This window comes from Quercus lobata, chromosome 8 (assembly GCF_001633185.2).
Source record: "Quercus lobata isolate SW786 chromosome 8, ValleyOak3.0 Primary Assembly, whole genome shotgun sequence".
NCBI classification, from domain to species: domain Eukaryota; kingdom Viridiplantae; phylum Streptophyta; class Magnoliopsida; order Fagales; family Fagaceae; genus Quercus; species Quercus lobata.
The window spans coordinates 40,216,438-40,240,073 of NC_044911.1; the positions used below are offsets into that span (position 1 = coordinate 40,216,438).

Consider the following 23,636-nt stretch of genomic DNA (forward strand, 5'->3'; position numbering starts at 1 on the left):
TTGTACTACATAAGTTTTGAATCTTTGATGACTATTCTTGTTTTAGAGTTGAGATTTAACGAATTGATGCTATCAATAATAAAGGTTAGTGCCATCCTTTCTCTTTTCTGAGAATCACATCTGTAATCTAATAGAACAGATTCACATTCATGACTATTCTTGTTTGATTAGCACGAATCAATAAGGCGGTCCAGAAAAGGTTCGGAATAAAAGAATAAAAGTTCAATGCCATATATAGTAAACACTACCATTAAAGCATAACTGCTCAGGCAACTCAACTTCTACAAAGTATTATGTGAAGCGATACAAGGACTATTACTAACAAGTGATAGTTTTGCTATTCGAGATGAGGCCAATTGAACAAAATGGGATATTCATTCACATTTAATATCAGTTAACATGCTTTGCACGGTTACAGTAACCTTTATAAATACTATTGGCTTACAAGGATGGTTCGGATGCATCGAGGAAAACAAAGAGTGCAATACAATGATGTAACATCTCTCATACAATAACAATGTCACAGATTGCATTACTCGCTGTAGTCCGAGGATGTATATGTACCTTGATCTTGATCAAGGTTCTGCTCTCTGTCCCCACCCCCGTTTCCCTCCTCATCCGAGTCCCCATTTATATATTCATCAATATCAAGATCCCCTTGCTCATCTTCTGCATCTCCTTCATTGTCATCAACATCATCTTCATCTTCTTCTTCTTCTTCATCTTCTTCCTCTACATCTACGTTATAATAGGTCCCCTGTAGCAAGTCATCAGACCTGCCAGGATATCCCGCAGCAAAGTCATCCACCACCATATCATCATATTCATCTCCAGTTGCCTGACCATTTTCATAATCATAATCTGATCTTTCTGAACTGCTAGTACTCCCAGCATCCTCCCCTGGCAGCCGCATGCTTTCATCTCCATTCCACTCCAAGCCACTTGGCGATTTATCAAGGATGATATCTTTGGAGTTATCTCTGTCTCCACCAACCACAACCACCTTTGCAGGTCTCTGCCTGCTTCTAATGCTCCGACGACCTCGTCTACGCCCTCCTCGTCCACGTGGTCGTCCTCTCCATCCCAATGCCTGCCCCAATCTGTCACTCTTTGTGGAGGAAGTTCTCTTACCAGATTCAGCTCTGGAACTAATGACCCTTCCTTGTGAGCTTCTGCCACGAATACGACCACGGCCTCTTCCACGGCCCCCTCGTCCACGACCAGAGCTAGCAAGTCCACTACCTGAATCAACCCATTTCTCTTCTTTAAGATGTTCAGCCTGATAAGGTATATGACCTGTATCATCATCTTTTGAATTCTTGACAGTGGCATATTTTGATGGAAGCTTCTGAGAAAGGAAAATGTCAGGATTGTATTGGTTAAACAGTATATTATTCAATCAACACACAAATTTAATCAAAAAGAGCAGTCAGTGTTGGGGACGCAGAACTATGGGCCATTTGTTGCCCTGCAAATCTGAAACCTGCTTGGCCTGGGAATACAGCCCGAAAGCTCCAACCTGAAAGCCAAGTCTAGGTACTTCCATTGTAAGGGCAAAAAGGGCACAAACGGTGTCAGGACCAAGACAGATTTGGAAAGTGTGCCAAGATTGCACCTTTGAGGCATGGCCCATAGAATCATGTCCCTGGGATGATGTCTCAAATTGAAAGGCAACAGATGTCTCAAATTGTAAGGCAACTAGAACCATACGCCTCACAACTCAACATGCTTTGTGGCACTATAAGTCAGAACCTCCTTTTTCAACAACAAACTCAAAGTTCATTTCCTACTTTTTTCTGTTCCTATAAGTAAATGTTCCTGGAGATTTTCATCCTGCCCCCACATGGGGTTGGGGGGTCATAAAGAAAGAGGGAGTTAAAAAAAACAGCAATCAATGCAGGGAAGTCTCCATCAAACTTTATTTATTGCCCACATAAAAATTTAAAATATTATTATTTATTACCCTAAATCCACCATTTATCATCTGTAACACCATTCAAAAGGTGCTATAAGTAAATGTTAACAGAAAAGACTGGAGATTTTCATCCTGCCCCCACATGGGGTTGGGGGGTCATAAAGAAAGAGGGAGTTAAAAAAAACAGCAATCAATGCAGGGAAGTCTCCATCAAACTTTATTTATTGCCCACATAAAAATTTAAAATATTATTATTTATTACCCTAAATCCACCATTTATCATCTGTAACACCATAGCACGTAACATATGTATATGTATGTATTGAAACGGTGAGTGAACTAGTTAATTGTTATTCCTTCTCAAACTTCTATGTCTTCTGTTAAAGGAGATTCAAGCAATGATGGAATAGGAAGAAGTGTCTGCAGAATGAATGAGCAAACATATGTATAAATACAAACACAGTCTAGATACATCCTTAGACATAAAATCCATGCTATTTCCTTTTCACCCAAAATTATTCTAATTTAAACCGCTTAAGTTCATGTTGAGGCTGACTTTGTATTTAGCTTGAACTACAAGTTGAAAGAACAAGTTGTATTATATAATCAACATGTTCACCCTTTCTTCCTTGCAAATCTTTAACATGAGACACTAGAAATTAAGGATTATTTCTTTTCTTCCTCCATAACTCGCCTACTCTATGCCTTACCCATAAATCTTGAAGCAGGGGAGACAAAAGCCTCTAGGGCCTATAAAAATTATTGCTTATACCAAGCCTAGTCCAAAGTGAACGCTACTGATGAAGGCATTTAACCCTTTTTTATTTAATATTTATTTATTTTCTCCGATTGAGATAATTTCAACAGTAATAAGAAAAATACTACTCACAATAACCCAAGGTCCCTTATCCTTCTGAGAGTCCACTTTCTGCTTCAGCATATAGGAGATGGACGCATCAAATTCCATGAGCCTCAGAGCCACAGCCGCTGTTGTATGTGGTATCCATGGAAGTATGAGAACTGTTTCAGGACCAAAAGAATAATCCGTACCACTTCCTGAAGGGTTAGAGGATCCCAGCAGCTCAGTGGTGCTCTCAAAGTTCGATGATAAATAGTCCCTCTTTATGGCACTTTCCAACAATGTCAAAGCCTACAAAAGAACACAAAACACATTCTATGACTTGATAGCTTCTCCAAAAGAAAAATTAAAAGAGTTCAATAAACAAATGAAAGAAAACAGAGAAAGAAAATAAGAGAAACCATGCCAGTTATATCATAGACGTAGATGTTATGATTAACAAGTGCAGTACAATATGAGAATAGTATGAGCACAGGATCCAAATTGGTTTATCTTCAACCAGATAAAATAACTAAAAAATCATGCATAGTGAGTGTTTGGATCCACGTTCACGTTTTCAGCTTTTTTTTTTCCTAGCGCGTATGAACAGTAAAATCACATGGATTCACTGTGCAGGCGACAAGTGCACTGTTCACGGTCCCACAGCACTATTCACACATTTAAAAATTATTTTACTACAGTATTTTCAGTTTTCAGTTTTAGCAAAAATAAGTTGTATCTAAACGGACCCATAGAATCATGAGGGAGGCAACTTCAAAGCAAGTAGAAGGCGAGAGAAACAAAATGGCATCTTGTACTAGTAACACACTGCATTGAACCCCAAATGTAATGAGAAGTGAATAATGATTAGCTACATCATTCTTGGTATGCGACACACTACATTGGCACCCAATGAAATCCCAATTAAAGTTTGGAAGTATTGGATAGGTGTAGGATGGTTAACAAGCATTTTTAATAAGATGTTGTGTAAACAAAATGCTTGGTATGTAAACAAAAGCAATTTATTACTGATGTAAAAGAACAAAGGAGATTTTTGTGCCCATTTGGTATAAGTTATTTTTTCAAATTTTTGAAAATGAAGTCGTTTGAAAAGACAACACCTAGAAAAAAGTAAAGTTTTTAAAAAGCAATCTATGAAATAGTGCGTTTTAAAACCGCATTACCAATCAGACCTATTTAAAACTGTACAAATTGCCGTGGAATTAAAGCTTATGAGTCACACTATGAAACTTAGGGAAAGGGTGATTGAACATTGGTTAAGAAACCAAAACAAAGCTATCATAAATCAATTTGGTGCTATGCTAGGGTGATCTACCATGGAAGCCATTTTCTTACTTAGCATGTAAAGATCCTTATAGGGTTTTCATTAGCCTAGAGAATGTGTATGAGAGCATCTAGAGAGATTATGTGGTGAATTTTGAAAGTAAAAGAGTTCTGATTAAGTATACTAAGGCGATTGAGGATGTGTTTATATAGTTTTTATTGGCCTAGATAATGCGTATGATAAGTATCTAGAGAGATTATGTAGTCAATTTTTGAAAGTAAAAGAGTTCCTATTAAGTATACTAAGGTTTGATTGAGGATACGTTTGTATGTTTTTTATTGGCCTAGAGAATGTGTATGATGAGTATCTAGACAGATTATGTGGTGAAATTTGAAAGTAAAAGGGTTCCTATTAAGTATACTAAGGTGTCTGAGGATATGTTTAATGAAATTTTAATTTCTATGAGAACAAGCGAAGGCATTACGAATGAGTTTTCTATGAAAATATGTTTATATCAGGGATTAGCTTTAAGGTCATATCTCTTTGCATTGGTTATGGATGACATAATAGGTCGATTCAAGATGAAGTCCCTTGGTGTATACTTAAAGTTCATGCAAATGATATTAATATAAGTGGATGAAACAAGCGGTAGAGTCAACGCCAAGTTGGACATTTGGAGAAATGTTTTTTTTTTTTTTTGGTTAAGGACTAAAACAAAGTATATAGAGTGCAAAATGCCTTAGCTAGGAATCAAACCAAAGATTTCTGGGTTTACAATTAGTCTAGACACTCTCCCTTACCGTTGAGGCACCCTTGGTGGATTATAAAACTTTCTGGTCAAGAGATACCAAAAGAGTACATTTGATTGAGCTAGGACATGAGGTTATATATCTTCTCATTCCATTTTTTATTTCCAAAATTCATTAGGACCTCTTTTGTAACTGTTTGAATTTTTTAATTACTTTGTGTTTATCATTTTGAACATAAAGTGGATATCTTTTTTAATAAAGTTTTGTACTTATCAAAAAAAAAAAAAAAGAGTATGTTCTTTCAATATCTTAGATCAATAACTCAGGGATGTAGAGATTGAAAAGGATGTGATCAATAACTCATAAGGACATAGAGATTGAAAAGGCTGTGATCAATAACTCAAAAGGATGTAGAGATTGAAAAGGATGTGAATCAAAGGTTAAGAGTAGGGTTGATGAAGTAGAAAAGTGCATTGAATGTATCATGTGCTTGTAGAATACCTATTAAGTTAAAGGAAAGGTTTTGTAAGATTGCTATAGATCAGTTATGTTGTATGATAATTTTTGTTAGATTATTATTTATTAATAAGTAACACGTTCATAAAACGAATGTAGTTATAATGAATATGTAGAAATACAAAGAAAGATATGATGCAAAATGAAGAAAATTGTCTAAAGATAAGGATAGCTCATTTGGATGAAAATATGAGGAAAAGTTTTTTTTAGATGGTTTGTTTATGTGCAAAGGTGAGCAATCAATGCACCAATGAGAAAAAAGTGATTTAATTCAAGTCAGGGGAACATAGAGGTAGAGAAAGACCAAAAATAACATTGATAGAAGTAATAAAAAAGGGTGAGTAGATAAAGCAGGTGAACAGAGTGTATGATTTTGGATAGGATAGAATGAAAAAATTTTAAAAAATCATGTGATCAACCCCAATTAGTTTGTTGACTATAGCCAATCCCAAAATTTTGGGACTCAAATGTTTATTATCCATCTATCAATGAAAGGTGCATATCATTATGCAGAGTATCACTAAGCCTCATCATCCATTTCTGGACAAGAAAATGTAGACATTCAAAATCACAAGCAAATATAATGAGAATGATGTTTGAAAGTTCTGATGCACATCCCTTCAAGCAAGGCTAGCTTATAACCTGAAGAAGATCTTCAGCTGATGATGAGGAGTGCAATTTCATTCCCCATGATTTTCGATAACTGTTGGTCCATAGAGGTTGAAGAGCTTCCAGTGGAATAGAAACCTACCAAGCCAGAACAAAGACAGTATTAGCTGCATAAACATTTAAACCCACCCTCTCACCCCAACACAAAGAAAGTAATAATGAATCATCAGAGATTGTCAAGCTGCTATTCATATTATAATGTTTTCATTACAAAATTTATAACTTCGAAAACATATCCAAGCATATAAATTGAAGGCATTACCTCAATCAAAGCTAATTGCACTTTAAGCAACCTTATCCGGAGAGGAGCTAAGAGTGAACCATGCCAAGTATTTTGAGTGTCAAACTTTGGTTTTTCTTCACATTGAGACACATGTTCAGAAAAATTTAAGTTCCGAGATGAACTGTATGTCTTATGGCAGGAAGGACAGTGGTTGTCTTCAAAAGAATAGACATCATGGCAGTAATCACAAGTACTCAGCAATTGTAGATCCCTTTTCTTCCCATACTTCATTGCAAATATTACTGATGAATTAACACAATCTTTCCACATCCATTTTTCAAAATCCTGATATCTCTTCAAGGCATCATTTTTTTCACATTCATTGTTTCCAAGCTCAATCGTAAAAGATGTTGAGGTCTCTGACGTATCAGAATCAGCACACACAGTACTTCTAGGGCTATCAGTGCCTACGCTGAAATCAGGGCCAGGAACCATTTCAATGGCTTCTGTTTTGACAGAGTCTCCACCATGTCTCCCCATAGCAGAACGCATGTTCATCTGAACAGATTCCTTGAAGGACATCTCAATCTTCTGCAACATCGTGTGCAAATGAGATTCTCTTACCCCACGTACATCTAAAGATGACAACAAAGCATCAAAACCCTGCATGAAGATGATAGACAATGATGAGAACCAACATGTGCAATATGGAGTATGTTTACCATTAGAATAATAATTAAGTGATTAAATTCACGCCTTTTTAGCAGCTTAAGCTATTGAAATTAGTGGTAATTTAACATGGCATTAGAGCAGGTGGTCCTGAGCTTGAACCCAATTTCCACTCTACCTTTCATTTAAAAGTTAAAAGTTCCACATGTTGGACCCCACTTATTAGGAGTTTTGGCTCACATGTAATGGGGAGCATGATGCAGGGCAATTTCAAGTAGCTATATCCTAATCCTCTTATAACTAATTAATTAGTTAGTTAATTAGATGATTTCTTAAGCATTAGCCAATAGGATTTAGACACCTGTCAACCATCTAGAGGCTGCCAATGCCAAACAACTAGTATAAGTAGTAGAATGTAAGCTCTTTGTAAATCAGTTTTGGTAATACAATGAATTGTTAGCCTTTGTGTGCTATTTGGAACTAAGTGTTCTTGCAGAGGTACTTATCCACCTATCAATGTGTTCTAAGTAACTCAGCCCTTTCATTGTTTCTAAACCATACACAAACAGCCCATCACTTCCCTGCATCAGAGTGTTAGAATAATGGTTAAATAATCAAATTCACACTTTCCTAACAGCTTAAACTTCTGGAATTAGTGATATTTCACATAGACATAGGCAATCTTTGAAAAATTCAGCTAGTCAATGTCTCAGACTTTCAGGATAAGTAGCACTAAAGAACAAGACAAATACTGCACATAGCAGAAATGCCTGAGTAGCATATATCTCTTGCCTGTGCTTCCACCTAATGCTCTAGGGAAAGGAGAATTCAAAACAGCTGCTACACACAGTTTTAAGTACAGAAAATTCATATAAAATAGATGCACATTATAGTTTGATCGTCAATATAGACTGCTAAAGCATGTAATGGCTCATCAAAGAGTAAAGTACCTCTTCAGAATCAATAAGCCTCCAATGACCATCATGCAACTCAACAAAGATCCTGCCACAGCCTGGATCATTTCGAGAAGCAGATGTAATAAACCGCCAGTATCGATTACGTCTGCGATCCTGACCAAGAGGCAGTGATCGATATACATACATCTCTTCCGCCTTGTGACCAATGTAAGATTTTAGCTGTGAGCGTGACCTTTCAGCAACATATCCTGGTTGCTGACATGGAAGATTATCTGGGCCAGCAGGGTAATCATGGATTTGCAGGTTCTCTTCAGAGGGCAAACTGTTAAGATAATTTTGGTCATTCTGTATATTATTTAACTGTTCTTGCTCAACAGCAGGGGCCACAGACGTCTCCTTGTTTTTGTCATTAATGGTGCAAAGTGGACTTTGCCGATCCTCTGCCAAGGAATTTGTAAGAAGATTAGGTTCAGCCTTGTTTCCTGCAAATGATGAATAATTTGTCCTCAACACAAACTCTTCTTTCATACGGCGTTTATCAAGTTGTGCCTCGGCCCACATTTGCTTCTTCAGAGCATTTGCTGCTTCTAAACGTTCCTGAAAAATATTCTCATTTCAGATTGCAGGCAATGAAACACAGCCCAGCAAATTTTTAAAACACACAAGAAAAGGAAAGGTACCTCAAGAACAACATGGATAGAGTTTCCTTCAATTGCAATGCCAATTAAAGCAACAAGCGCACTCAGGCGCTCCTCAACACTAAGATCAGAATACTCTCCTTCCATAAGTCCCTGAACCCACGATTCACCAGGATTGCTTTCATCAATATCTGCATCTTCTTGATTACCAACAACCATATTATTACCAATTCCAGAGACATCAACAGACTGGGCAACAAACAAACCAGAATCTTTATCCCCATTTCCTCCTGACTGCATTGAAAACAAACCCTCATCTATATTGCCAAGACTGACTTGTGGAGTTTCCAAAACATCATCACTCCCCTTGCCATTTCCCAATGGAGTAGCACTGAACTCGGTTGTCTCTTTGGAATTCAGATCCTCTTTATTTGAATTTGTCTCAGTACCTAAATCATCAACCTCAGGATCCTCACCTCCATCACTTTCAGAATCTCCATCTCTTTCAGCATCATCCGCATCTTCTCCATCCACAATACCACTTTTAAATATCCGGATTCTTTCCCTGGCCATAGAAAGTATTGCCTCAGCATCAGCGGGGTCCTTCCTATAGGCAGAACGTACACAATACGTTGAAGGAGCTGTCCTCTCAAAAAGTTTTGAATCCCTAGATAAGGCAGCAGCAATAGAAGCTTCAGGTGTCTTGCTTGTTGTGAGATCCCGAAGTCCAGATTTCTATGGGCAAAATAGACTAATTAATTTTTTTTTAAATAGTTAAATACACATAAAAAGAGACCTCACATGATAACTAACCTAAAGTTACCTGAATCTTTTCTGCAACTTCTAATATATTAAGGCCCTTACTTCCCTCGAGGGAGAGAACATGAAATGCTGCAAATTTGACAGTTCCAGGTGTCAAACGATGCCTAGATCTACGTGGATTAGAAAAACCCCTTTCTTGCATTATAGCAACAGCATTTTCAACGGCTGCACCATTGCGCAAATTAGATATTACATCTTCACCATCATTACCCTGCATAGCACCAGGGAAAAAGAACTGTAAAACTGCAAAGGTAGTTTTTGTTTATTTTGAAGAATTCAAAGACAGTTAAACAAACATATTAGGCTAATTCTAGAATAGCATTATTTTTTATTCACTTCTGCCAAAGAAAAATAAAAATAAAAAACTCAAAACCAAGCTGATATATGCATGCAAGTATTTCTTTTTTTCTTTTTTTTAAGGATGAAAAGACGTGTCTAGAATTATAGGCCTGTAAACTTGTATTTCTCATAACATCTAATAGTTAATGACATAGTGTCCCTGATCTTCTCAAAATTCCAAAAACATGTCTTTGTGAGAATATAATGTCCATGTAACAAGTGGTTGGCATTTTACATGAATCAGGAAAAAGAAGGCTTTAAAATACTTTCAAATGCGGCATCCAGATGTTACAATAACAACAAAAGTCAATAAATAGTATTACCATCAGTCAAGGCTTAAGTTCGACCAAATAGAGATTGGTCAAGAGAGAGCAGAATAAATGCCTAAAAGAACTTCCTAAGACAAAGCAATAAAAATATAAGCAGTCCATGTACAATAAGAGTTAGGCAAGAAGATTCCGAACATAGAAGCAGTCACAAAAGTTGAATTTCAGCTATCATTGTAGCAAAGATCCACAATTGTTACTCACTCTTTAGTGAAAATTCACATACATCTTCACAGTACCCTCTGTTATTTACAACAAGCTGAATAGATTTAAGAATACACACAATAACCTTTTTCCAAACCTGACAAAATCAAACATCCCCATTCCCAACCACTACCAGGACAATTACACATAATGATAGATGAAACAATAATATTTTTTTTTTCTTATAATTAACGAAATTGTATTAATCTAATATCCCAAGTGCACCAGAGTTGTACACGGGTGGTAGAACATCAAGCTCTTAAATTACAAAGATCATGCATATCTTAAAAAAACATGTAAAAAGATTAAGAACCACTCCAGTCCAAAAAGAAACAATGATACATAAAAGCATACTTGTATGAGGTCTACTAATAAGGAGCCATATCAATCCTCCTTTGATAATTCCTGATATTTATCTAAAACATATCCCAACCTCAATTCGTGATTCTCATATTTGTGAAGCATACCAACTGCTTCTCAATACTCCATGACAAGAATTGATTTGTTATGGGTGAGAATTTCAAACTTCAAGATTGAGTTTCATTATTTGATTACCTTACTGCCATCACAATTAAAACTTTGATACACGCCAAACACAAGGATACAACCTTTCTTCAAGAATATGATGGTAATGATTGTTAGACACAAAAGCAGATCCATACATGCATGTTTATGGATGCATACAAGTTATTCTACCTCATGATATCTCAAGGGTAATATAATTTGGTTCAACCTTACAATAAAATGCACTCATCATTAATTCAATCAACAGTGACTCTATTGGCACCTCAATCCCCAAGAGTCTAGAAGGCAAGACCATCCTAAGTTCACCTAGGTTCTTGGCTAATACCTCAGATTAACAGCCCAATCTATGGACCTAATCCCCATAAATATGTAGCATAAATCTTGATTGTAATGTATATTTGATATTCAACAATAATAATAATAAATAAATAAAGAATAAACAAATGATCAAAATTAAAGAGGCTAATTAAATTAATCATCAAGCAAACTTTCTACCAACTCATAACAAACCCCAACAGGGTTTGATGTTAAATGCAACCTTCTCTATTAAAGACTGGACAAAGAGAATCAAGTCTTTTCTGGGTATGATCTAAACAAGCTGATCTCCTAGTAAATCATAGCAAAATTGGACCATTCACAAATTTCTGCATGGCATTCTCACAGAATTTTTTTAGGATGAATAAAAGTAACCATATTCAAAAGAGCTCAGGTTAAATTATCTATAACATAAATTTATCTTTGTCAAACTCAGACAACCTTATTAGAATAAAGATCAAGCTATTGTAACACAAGCATTGAACAGTTAATCAATAATGCTGGAACAAACAATATAACAAAAAATAGCCAGATTTTACATTGAAACAATTGCTGAAAAGAATAAGATGTCACCTCATTGTCATCACGAAGATAGGTCTGTTCAATATTCTTTCTCTTCAATTGTGGCCCAAAACCTGCTGATAGAGCAAATTCCCGCAAAATTTCTGGCCATGTCAAAGGATTTAAATGGCCTTGCCAGTTACGTATATCAAAACCCCAAGCATATGCCTGATACAGAATCCCAAAACGGGGGGCAAACACTATTAGGAAGGGGAAAAATTGATGGAAAACTAAGAGAGAGACTATAAGGCAAAAACAAAATTGCATCACTTGAAGCCACTGCCCAATTGCTTACCCCTTCAACAATCTGTGGATGCCCACCTCCGGGGTTAGCAGCACTATATTGATTTGTTCCCAGCCCAGTAGAGGGTGTTCTAGCAACATCTTCAATATCTTTTATGATGGACCTCAGAAGAGCAATATTTATCTCACCTAACAACCTTGGATCCTAGGATGCCAGAGAACAGAGAATGCTTTGATTGCCACTAAGAACAAAACCAGGTAGAATCCTATCCTGAACAAAATTTCAACAGAGAGAAAGAGATAGCGATCTTACATAGTCATGGAAAGCTTGGATGAACTCATCCAGAGTAAATGGCCAGAGTCCCAGAACATCCGCAAAAGTAATTAAGAACCTCCAAACCTAAAAGCATACATCACAGTTCCCAACACTTTTGAATAGAAGATAAAAATAAATAAATAATGTATAACAATGGATTTTTTTTCCCCTAAGAATGAGGAGAGGATTGAGTCCATAGGTGTAATCCCAAGCAGTCCTCAAAAATTGTATGACCATGGATATAGAGACTAGACTAACAAACCACTAAAATTTAGGATTTTAGCACAAGAATTCACCCCTAGATATTCCACTGTACTCTTTTTTTGTAAGAAGAAATTTGATCAGATATGTCCACTGTATGCATTGACATGATATAAATATGCTATTCAAGTAAAGCATAAGGGGCAATATAAATAAAAGAACATTATTAAAAAACTATAACTCAAAGTTCAATTACGTAACAAAGGAGGTTTGGTTTTATCCTTGAACATTTGCAAACTACTATGCCAGTGACAAGATATTCAGTTAAGATGCATATGGCAAGACATATAAGTTATAACCATGGAGAATCAAAAGGTAACTGTTAATTCTGAAATTGATCATGACTTGACAAAACATAATGGGCTTTCAGAAGGGTACAGGTCATACATTTCTCCTTCAACTTTATTTTACATTTATTTTTCCTTGATTATGGGAATAGCATGATGGCAATTTAAAAACTAAATAAATAAGGAGATAACAAGCACCTACAATCAAGTCAAGTCCCTGCTTCCACAAGGGTGTAAAGAGAAAATATGTAGCCTTTTAATTCAGACACTTTCTCCCAAAGCATTTGAGTCTCACCAGATTTCATCTTAATAGGAAAAGCAGAGTAGAAGAAACATAAGAAAAACACAGTTCAGACTCACCATAAGAAGATTCCCTACGTTTTCCTCTGAATCAGTCCAAGGTTGAATAGTGAAAGGCCTTTTCAAACACACAGATTTGGGTGGGAAAACAGCCAGCATATCTAAGAGATAGAATGATAGACAATGTTAGAAGCTTGAAAGATCACAATTCAATTATACGTATTAAGCCAAAAATACAAGATCCAGGTCATCAATATTGAAGTTAAGCAACTTCATAGCATAACAGAATTTGCCAGTACAGTGCTGCATGCAAAACAAACAAATTTACAAGCTAAGAAAGTTGACAAAATGATCAGATACAATGGTACAACTATTATTCTGACTATATTAATCTTTTATGGTCTGACCAATTTTTTTCTACAGGTAAATAAAAGACGCCTACGATATTTGCTTGGTTTTAAAAACCAGATCGAACCAGCTAGTTCAACTGGGAACTGGACCCTAAACGGTCCAGTAAAAATGGCCAAAACTGGTGGTTCAAACTGTGAAAAGGGAACCAGATCCTTTTCTGGCTCTTTGACCATTCCAGTTTTTAAAACCATGATATTTGAACCCATGACTTCACTCTTCATCCCTTTTTAAGGAAGAAGACCCATCTGGTCCAAAAATATTAGCAACATGCCAACATTCTTATTAAATTGTAATTTCTATCAAATGGAGAAATGGTACAAGTCAAATTTTTGGTCATGAAAAATTGTAAGAAAATGTACTGGGCCTACTGGAAAAAACCCAAACTAAATAAAAATAGAAATGAAATGTTTCACGTGGACATTATCTATAAACTTTACAGTGTTGGTAAACTGTAATAACGTTTTAAATTTCAACTTCAAACAATTCTTGCTAAGTCGGTGGTATAATTTAATGTCCAGCTCTGCAGATTTATCCCATAAAAATATCATGGTCCTCAAAAGAATTTAACAGGAAAACATAACCCACCTCGATATAACTCGAGATTTTGCAAAGTATCATAGTCAAGAGAGACAATTGAAGGCAACCCCTTGCTGGATGTGGCTATTTCCATGAGTTCCAAGCGTTCATCCTCAATTAGTTCCATTGATTCTTTAGCAATTCTACGAGCAATAGCTCTCTCATTAGCAGCTTTGAGCCTTGCTGCCTCCTTTTCTCTGCGTAGTTCCTCTTTTTGTCTTAACTTCTCAGCCTAAGTACATGAACAAACACATTAACAACTTCTTTTTTCCAATCTGTTACAAAACAGAATAATTAATTACGATCACATCAAATAGTAAGGAAGCAGCTAAAACGTCAGAATCCCAAACTTACTCTTAGTGACTCCTTCTGCAAGAACTTCTCCCTCCGCTCTAGTTCACGCCTTTGTTCCCTTTGGTATCTCTCCTCCTCTCGCTGTTTTTCTCGCAATAGCCTTTCTTCTTCCTTCCGCCTTTCACGATCATGCCTTTCCATCTCTTTCCTTATTTGCTCTTCCCTCTTGATGCAATAAATAAATACATATTATTAGTTAACAAAAAAATAGGTTTGCCAAAAAGTACATAAATAGAAAAAGCTGCACCTTGCGCCTCAAAATATCTTGTTTTTCAAGCTCTTTCCGAATCCTCTTCTCATGGGCTTCAACTTCCCGTGCTATTCTCGCTTCCTCACTCTGCAAGAGAAAAAGCATGCGTTAACTGCTGATCAATAGTTAGAAAAAATGAAATGCCTCATAGTGCAGTGAGATACCTTGCGTTTTCTCTCCATCCGTGGAACATCCTCATCATGGGCGACCCTCCTGTCAGACGGCAGAAAAGGATTTTCCAATTGAGTAATGGGGTGAGCAGCAAAATGAGCATCCATGGCAATGTTTGGAAAGGCATTCTTTCGTGGAACAGTGTCATACTCTCCCGAAACAGAGGGCAAGAGGTGACCCTGCCTGCCTTGGTTAGGCAAAAGATTTAAACCAGGCACCTGACCTTGAAAACCATATCCAGAAGGTACTTGTTCATTCCCATGCATGAAAGAGCGCCCAGAAATTACTGACGAAGTTCTGGCATTTGGACCATCTGCGGGTGAACCATAGTGGTAAGATGGAGCAACTCTCTCATATGCATCAGTTCTAACAGTTGGTTGCTCCGGAAGAAATTGGTATTCATGGAGAGCTCTGCCAGCACCCTGAGGATGAACCGAGTAAACAAATCAATCTTTCCTTATTTTCTTTCTTCTTCTTTTTTGGTAAAAAAGATATAGTAAATAAACAAACAAAAAGGATGATCCACCGAGGGGGGAAAATCTTTTGAAAGGACTCATGCCAAGGCAAAACAATGGTAGAGCTGGAAAGTATTTTTTAGGCAAAGAAAGATAGAACCTCAGATATGCAAACTAAGGACAGATCAAAATGAATAAAAATAGAAAAGGGATTGAAAACAATGAGTAAATAAAAAAGGAAGCAGAAGACCCCACAACAAAAAGATGCAGTCAATGCAGCCAGAACCACAACACCAACACTTTGAGACTTCACATGGAACTTCACAAAAGCCACATAGAAATCATTATTTAATGACAGTATATATTATGCAATAAGAGAGATTGGAAATATAATAGCACAGTGGAGGAACTAGGAATCAATTGCAGTTTTTTTAGGAGGGGAAACTATAGTACCAAGAAAGATTTTTCAAGGTGCATTAAATGTGTGTGCGTGTGTGCATGTGTGTGTGTGTGTGAGAGAGAGAGAGAGAGAGAGAGATCAATAAAGGGGGGGGGGGGGGGGGAGGGAGACAAAACCCAATTATTTTTATAAGAATAGAATATGATAGCTTAGAGTATTGGCATCAGGTGTGCCAAATGCTAAATTTTTAGCATTTGGCACACCAAACACTAAAATCCTTGCTTCATGAGATGTGCCAAATGCCAAAAAAAATAGCACAGTGCCACAGTGAAGTTCTACAAATAGCATGGTACGGAAAAATGTGCTATAGTTTTTGGGCATTATTTTATTTAACTTTCTCTCTCTTTCTATAATAAAATATCTTACCTTCCCTCTCATTCTCTGCTCTTCCTCTTCTCTGTCTCTCTTCAACAGAAGGATTGCTCTCTCTCAACCAATTTCCTCTCAAAAATTCCCTCAACAAAACAACACCGCTTTCTCTTTCTCCCTCTTTTCTAGCTTTCTCAGCCAAATTCTCTCTCTATCTTGTCACTCACGGTGGTGGGTCTGTGTAATTTTTCAATGGGTTTTTTTTTTTTTTTTTTGTTAATAGGTAATAAGAATAATATTTTTCAATGGGTTTATGGATTAGGGCATTTTGGTTTTGGGTTATGGTGGTTGTTGTGGGTTGCATTCGGTGGAGTTAAGATTGGAGGTTGTTGGTTTTTGCACTGCCAGTGGTTGTTGGGTCGATGGGAGAGAGAGAGAGTGGTGGTGTTGGGTTGTGGGTTATGGGCGGTGAAACTGGGTTGATGGGCAGTGGTGCTTGGTTGATAGCGTTGTGGGTGGTGCTTGATGGTGCAAAGTCGATTAGATTGTGGGCGGTGGTGCTGAGTCAGTTTGATTTGGGTTTTGAGAAGAAGAAAAAGTTGAATTGGGGTAGGAAGAGAGAGAGCTTCATAGAGAGAGAGAGAGAGAGAGAGAGAGGTGGTGTTGGGTTGTGGGTTATGGGCGGTGAAATTGGGTTGATGGGCAATGGTGCTCTGTTGATTGGGTTGTGGGCAATGCTTGATGGTGCAAAGTCGATTAGGTTGTGGGCGGTGGTGCTGAGTCAGTTTGATTTGGGTTTTGAGAAGAAGAAAAGGTTGAATTGGGGTAGGAAGAGAGAGAGCTTCATAGAGAGAGAGAGGTGAATGAATCTAAAATGGATGTTTATAATATTTTAATAATTTGGTAACACTATATTAAGGTATTGAATTTTAAAATAGAAGATGTGATGTAGGGTGTATTGTAAAATGGTGTGTTAAAATAAATAAAGTAGGTTTTGGTGTGTTAAAATGGCATTTGGATTGGCACAATTGATGCTAGTGCTCTTGACTAAATATGTATATGTATATAAATGTGTGCATGAGGACATCAACTTAGAAAAGTTAGTGAGAACCTCCACTTTTAGAATCAATTTGACTAACAAGATCAAGGGAGGCTGATTGTTTGAAGTTTAACAATAAAAGGCCATGTAAGATTGAGTAACTCTAGAAATCTGTATATTTTCTATTTAAAATATAAATAAATAAAAGAATTGGATGTAAATTGGACATTTCTAAAAGTACATGCAACATATTTGCAACTTTAAGTCGATTAAACTGTATGATTGGATGTGTGCTTGTCATAGTGATTTTTCATCCACTTCTTTTTTTTTTTCTTGATTGCTTAAATTCTTACAATAAATTTCCATAAAAAGTGGTTGTTTCTATGGGGAAGAACCAAGAAGCATGCTCGGAAGGGTTGTGTGTTGATTTGTAATTTTTTAACAGACTTTCTTGTGCACTTCCTTTTTTTGATAAGTAATAATACTAAAAAGGGCAAAAGGTGTACAACTTTTTTTATTGGACAAAAGGTTGTAACCCTAGGATGCCAGAAGTATACAAAGGAACTTATGCTCTTCTCCACACTAGATTGTGCCATTTTATTAATAAAAGTTCTATTACCTATCATATATATTTAAATGACTTGGTTGGACCTTCCATATTATTCCATATTATTTCCTGCCAAGGCTCACCGGTTGTGGAGCTTTATCTTTAGAACTTTTAGGATTCGGTGGTTCCCTCACGATCGGTGGCAGATTTCCTCTTTGGTTGGTGGAATTGGTTGGGGAAGAACTCATCTAGCATTTGGAATTTAGTTCTGTTGTTTTTGATGTGGTGTATTTGGAGGAAATGTAATCAGCGGACCTTTGAGGACTTAGATCCAATGAGTGACCAGCTACTTGCTCTTTTCACTGGTTCCCTTTTTGATTGGTCTAGCTAGTGATTCTCTCTCTTTGTTCCTTAGCTCTCTTTGTCTTTGTAATTAGTTTTTCCTTTCTGGTTCTGCTTTTCTTTTCTTTTTTGTAATTTCTGTTTTGATTTGTGCTAGTTTGCATAAAGCAGTTTTTTTAATATACTTATTTCTACTTATCAAAATATATATATATATATATATATATATATATTTCCAGCCTTTTCCCACCAAAACCTAATCAATACTTCCTCAAAATCCAACCAATCCAGGCACCACTAGACCAGACCCAAGAATTCTAAATCTGACTTGGCTTTGTTCCCCTTGGTCCACATCACTCCCTGGTCATCTATCCTTTATTTTCTTGTTCAGTTTTATTATTGCATCATTCTGGTTTGTCCTACATCAAATTTCGTATCAAACTAAAATCCGGTTACTTTGAAGCTTCGCCGCTGATTAAGATAGAACCATGAAAAAAAAAATTAGAACAAAAACAAACAAAACATGAACTGAAATAAAACAAAAGGCTGTGCAAAAAAAATTGCCAAAACCACTGTAACCCATTCCTTACAAACCATCATCGTTGTAACCCACCCAACACCACATCTTCAAAGAGAAAGTCAACCCAACCCAAAAAAACCCACACCAAACCACCCCCCCACCCCCAACCCAAAAATAAAATAAAAAATTACCTGCATCTAATAAATTCAAACTTCAGCTGCCATCACAACAAAAATAGTGACTGTAGACTAGTGTTGCATATGCAATCACAATGGTGAGAATGTGGAGCATTTGTTTATTCAATTTTTGATTTCTATGGAGTTGTGAACTATTTTTCTTTGGTTTTGGAGTGAGATGGGTGATGCCAAGAATGGTGTTCAGTTTGCTTCACTTTGATGTTGGAGGAGAAAACCAACTTCATTCCAGACTAGGGTATGGAATGTAGCTTTGCTTTTAGCATTTTCATTTTATTTTTAGTAAGTTTTTTGTGTATTCTATGGAAAATTTGGAAGGACAGAAATAAGAGAAATTTTTTGGGGCAAAAGCCTTGTATGGAGAGAATAAAATCTGCATTTTTCAGTCCTTTATTTACTTGATGTCACTAGAAGAGAATGTAGATCCTCAAATGCTTCTGATATTTTAGATTCATTGTATTGTTGAATCTTTCATGGGAGCAATTGAGTAAATTACCAGTATACTTGAACCACTATCATCGCTCGTGTATGTCTATGGATATATACATATATCGGATGAACGACTGATGTAATTTTTTCTATGAATGACTCATAATTTTTACTTAATACAACTATTCTAAATCATCAAAAAAGAAGTGTCCGACATCAGAAGATTTATGAGTTGTATAATTCATCAAGACTGCATTGGGACACCCAACAATTAGTCACTAAAGAGAAGTAGACAAGGATGTAAACATCAAATGCATCAACCATAGCCATGCCATATTATGAAGACTAATTTCTAACCTTGATCGGTTTAGCATCGTGTCGCTCATATAACTTTGGCTCAAATGGCCTCCCAGACTGCTTCTGCTGCCCCACTGTCACCGCTCCTAACATGACATCAAAAGGCTATAAGAGTTCAACAACTTTAGAAGTACCTTTAGTACTTAAAAGCTGTATAAACTGAAGCAAGTTGAATTGCTACTCCAGTAACTAAAGCTAATCCCACCACCTAGAACTGACTAATCCCATCAATGTTGCATTGTCAGAAAAATTTTTAATTAATTATCAACTTAGTTCAACAAACTACTAATAAGCAAAATACACCATATTTTTTCTCCAATCAAAAAATGAATACCATTATCATGCTCTTCCAACAATGCTGGCAATTAAAGGTGCAATCACAAAACAATAAACCAAAAAAAACACGAACAAATTAACAAACTTTACCTATCGGAGCTCCAAATGCATCAGGCGGCAAGGAATCAAACTCCATCCCGAGAATGGGCCCATCCTCCCTCAGTGGCTCCCCCAACTGTGCCTCCACAAAAGCAATAGCCCGAAGCTCAGCTATCGTCTGCTGCGGCTCGTAGTACCTACTCATTACTGCCACATCACCTCCCATCCTCGCAACCGCAACCCCGGGCCGCCCAACAACTCGTCGTGACTCTGCTAACAGACTTGATGCTGAGCCCGAACCCGAACCGAGCTCATTCCCCACCTCTGCCACCGCCATTTCCTCTCTGGCCGGAGAATCCTTCGGCTGCCGCTTCCCTGACGATGGACCTTTCCGGTCTTTCAACCTCCTATGACAGAACCACATCTGCAATTGCCGATCAGAGAGCCCTAATTTCGCCGAAAGCTCAGCTCGCAATGCCTCCGACGGGTACGCCTCCACTGAATCAAGCCCAAATTCCACTCAAATTAACAAAAATTCAAAAAAAAAAAAAAAAAACAATCACCAGCTAAAATAAGCTCAGGAAAACAAACAAACAAACCAGCATAGGTTTTTTCCAGAATCTCCAACTGCGAAGCGGTCTTCATTTTCCGCTTCGTCTTGTTCTCAACCTCAAGTGGCTTCTTCTTCTCTCCTTCAGAACCAGTAGCAACCTCCATTGCCGAAGATCAAGCTCACCACCAAAAAAACCCTAGAAATCGAACCTCGCCGAAGCTCAAAAACTAAGAAATTATATAATTTCCATAAAAACACATACAAAATATCTCTTCAACTCCGAGCTGAAAGAAAAAGGAAAAAAAAATTCCAGTTTCTCGCTCTAGAAACAGAGTTTTCTCTCTCTAAAACAAGGTACTGCTGCAAGTTCTGGGGTTTGACGGGAAAAGCGAATATAAATTCAACGAGTTCTTTAGTTTCTCTCTCTAAAAACCGTGAAGAGGCACAATTTCTCTCTCTAGAGATTAAGATCATCAAGAATCGAAGAGCGTGATTGAGATGTGCGGTGAGATTTGGGGAATAACAAAAAATAATAATACTACTACCACTAATAATAAATATAATAGTAGCAGTAATAGAAGAAGAAGCAGAAAATTTATTAGAGGATTGAGAAAAAAAGTTGAAAGAAGAAAATAATAATAATAATAATAAAAAGACGAAAAGAAAAAAGGATTGGGGATTTTGATTAAATGAACAACAACAATTACCACTACAACTACTACGAACAAACGAACGAACAGTCTTTCTCTCTCTAATCCCATCCATATTTTTGCTTTTTTCTTTTTTGGGTTTTTGTTTTTTCTTTTTTGTGAGTAATAATTTTTTTTTTTAAAAGAAAGAGAATAATAAATTGAGATTTTAAAAGGGGTTGGTATTTTGTCAGATGCCTTTTGAAATTTTTGGGAGTGTGTTGATTGATTCACGAATGAGGTTTTGTGGTTTTGTGTGATGAGTTTTTCTTTTTTTTTTTCTTTTTTTGTTTTTTGGGTTTTTTGTTTTTGTTTTTGGGTGTTGCTGGGCTTTGGTTTGGTGTGGATCTTCTTGGGTTTTGGGTTTTTATATATATATATATATATATATATATACTCGTAGTCCCATCGCTTTCTGAGCTCAAAATCTATGCGGTTCTTTCGCGGCGTGTGTTTAATTTTTGGTACGATTGAAATCATGTAAAGTCGTTTGAGAAAGTGGATTCCCAACAGCATTATGGCGCGTGTATGTACACGTGTTTTTTGGGGAGTGCCATTGTCTTTTTTTTACAGAGTTACAGTACTGTACAGAACAGTTATTCTCACTCCATCACTCATCTTTTACACGTGCTGCACTTGAAGCTTGATTTGAAAATTAAAACGATTTTACTAAAATAAATTGAAACTTCCTTTTTTTTTTTTTTCTCCTTTTTTTTTTTTTTTTTTACAACATTTTTCTTCAAACAAATTTAGTGAAAACTCTTCATATATTTTTATATTGAGTGTAAATTTTTAAAATCTAACCACTAGATTGCATATTCTTATTATATCCTTTATACTTGCAAAATTTCAAAAAGAGTAAAATTCAAATGCTATGTCATCAAACAAATGTTAAAGTTTCAAATTTTTGTTATCTAAAATTGTGTATAAAAAATAAATTTATTGATCAACCAGTAAATAACATTGTGGTGGGCCTTTCAGAGATTGTGGGTCGGGTTGTCTCTTGCCACACTATGGCTCAAAGGTTCTAGGTAAGAGAGTCAGGACTAGTCCAATTGCAATTCACCTCAAACCAACTTGTGCGCAAACTAAAGCCCCTTTGTTGAATTTTTGGTCATATGCCCATGGCAGATGAGACTATTACAAAATAGTTATGACATGCAAATATGACAACAATAAAGGAAATATACTTGCTATTAGACAAAATAAGTAAAGGATTCTCAATCAAAAAAAAAAAAAAAAAATGACGGCACAACACCAAGAAATACATTATAAATGAAATGGCAAAAGTAAAAGAGAAATAATACTAGCACTTAATCAATAAAACAAAGAAGGAATGGTTAATATGCCGTGCTCGGTTGCATTACGGAACTAAGATCAAGGAGGGAACCACTCCCTCAATGTGAATAACCTCATAGGAAGATCCTGCTATAGAAATTACTGAATTTGAAAGGACAGGCCTAAATGGCTTATGCTCCAGAAAATTCTTAATCCTTAACAGAGGGTAGGCTTTTAGAGGGAGAGAAGGGGTTAGTCTATTAGTGCATGCTTGCCATTCCATTCTCTCTCTGTTTTTCTTCCTGACTTTCTCTTTCTTTTTTCTTCGTTTTGTTACTCTACTTTTCCACTCTTTTCTTTCTAGTTCTTACTCATGTGTTATAGTGGTGACTGTTGTTGTTGTAATGTTGTGAATCTCTTGTTATGATTGTTGCTCTATTGATTATCCTACTGTGCACGACGAAGGCTCCTTATATACTGCCTGTCGTGGCTGGTTTTTTACCATTTCATCCTTTAACCACTTTTGTCTGAGTGTGGGTGTCCTTCCAGACCATCCACTGGTGTGTCAGTTGCCCAGCCACCATCATTTACTTGTGCTGGCCGTGTCACTCCCCATTACCAAACAAAGAAAACTATTATGTTTGCCGATTCATCGTGACATTCTCATCTGGAACAAGGTGGGCATCCTCTCTCACTATCCCTCATGACATGCACCTAATGGTTCCAACTCACACTTCCCTCTTTTGGGTGGTATGTCATCATAGCAAGACATTTCCCTCAAAAGAGTTTAAGCGAGAACCCCAAAATAGGCTCCCCCTTCTCCCCACCGTCAGACCATATCCTCACTTACCCCTAACCCATGACCCACCACTCTTGTATTGGCTGAATACAAGTTGGTGGTGTCTGGGCCTTGCGCGTACTCCACTTCCGTATATATCCAAAGCTTGTATGTTGCTCATCCATTTGCCATGGTCTAGAGGCTCATCTGTGCATTTTACCACTCATCCTTAACCTCTTATGGCGTGAATTGCTTTATGATCTTCCATTCTTTATGGCTTGCTTCCTTTAAGGGCTGGGCCTTACTTGATTGTGGGTTTTTCTCTCTTTAGCCCACTATTTGCTCCTTCCATAAAATTGCTAACATTCCTGCCATGCGACTCTATTATTCCTGCTGTGGTATTATTTGACCCATGCTTGTTGGGCCTTTTTTGGGCCTGTTGCATGCTTTTCTTTCACTTGATTACAGTGACCCAGCATTGTTATTGGGTCTGCATTCATGCTACTTGGGTTTCCTCGACCCATTCCATTGCTTATAGGCTTCCTCAGCCCATTTCTTCCTCCTTAAGCATCCTTGGCCCATTTTCTTTCTTTGGACATCCTTGACCCATTTCAATTATACATTCTCATGG

At 36.9% G+C, this 23,636-nt stretch overlaps 1 protein-coding gene across 3 annotated transcripts; it reads right to left on the reverse strand.

Moving 5' to 3' along the window:
* Positions 1 to 356: 356 nt before the first annotated feature.
* LOC115955268 (homeobox-DDT domain protein RLT2-like) lies at positions 357 to 20,852 on the reverse strand. Of its 3 annotated transcripts, none has more exons than XM_031073338.1 (18): positions 20,307 to 20,852; positions 19,759 to 20,205; positions 19,333 to 19,418; positions 14,674 to 15,102; positions 14,507 to 14,596; positions 14,260 to 14,424; positions 13,915 to 14,137; positions 12,979 to 13,079; positions 12,068 to 12,154; positions 11,807 to 11,959; positions 11,524 to 11,679; positions 9,243 to 9,452; positions 8,462 to 9,154; positions 7,815 to 8,378; positions 6,235 to 6,858; positions 5,946 to 6,050; positions 2,805 to 3,065; positions 357 to 1,345 (listed from the first exon to the last, which is right to left on the reverse strand). In XM_031073338.1, exons 1-18 carry the CDS (start codon positions 20,422 to 20,424, stop codon positions 533 to 535), a joined length of 5,325 nt encoding a protein of 1,774 aa, XP_030929198.1. In that variant the 5' UTR covers positions 20,425 to 20,852; the 3' UTR covers positions 357 to 532. The 3 variants fall into 3 exon arrangements, with proteins under 3 accessions (XP_030929198.1, XP_030929197.1, XP_030929199.1); XM_031073337.1 differs by having other exon boundaries at positions 357 to 1,348; positions 20,307 to 20,851; XM_031073339.1 differs by lacking the exons at positions 19,333 to 19,418; positions 19,759 to 20,205; positions 20,307 to 20,852 and adding an exon at positions 15,962 to 16,737 and having other exon boundaries at positions 357 to 1,348.
* Positions 20,853 to 23,636: the final 2,784 nt, after the last annotated feature.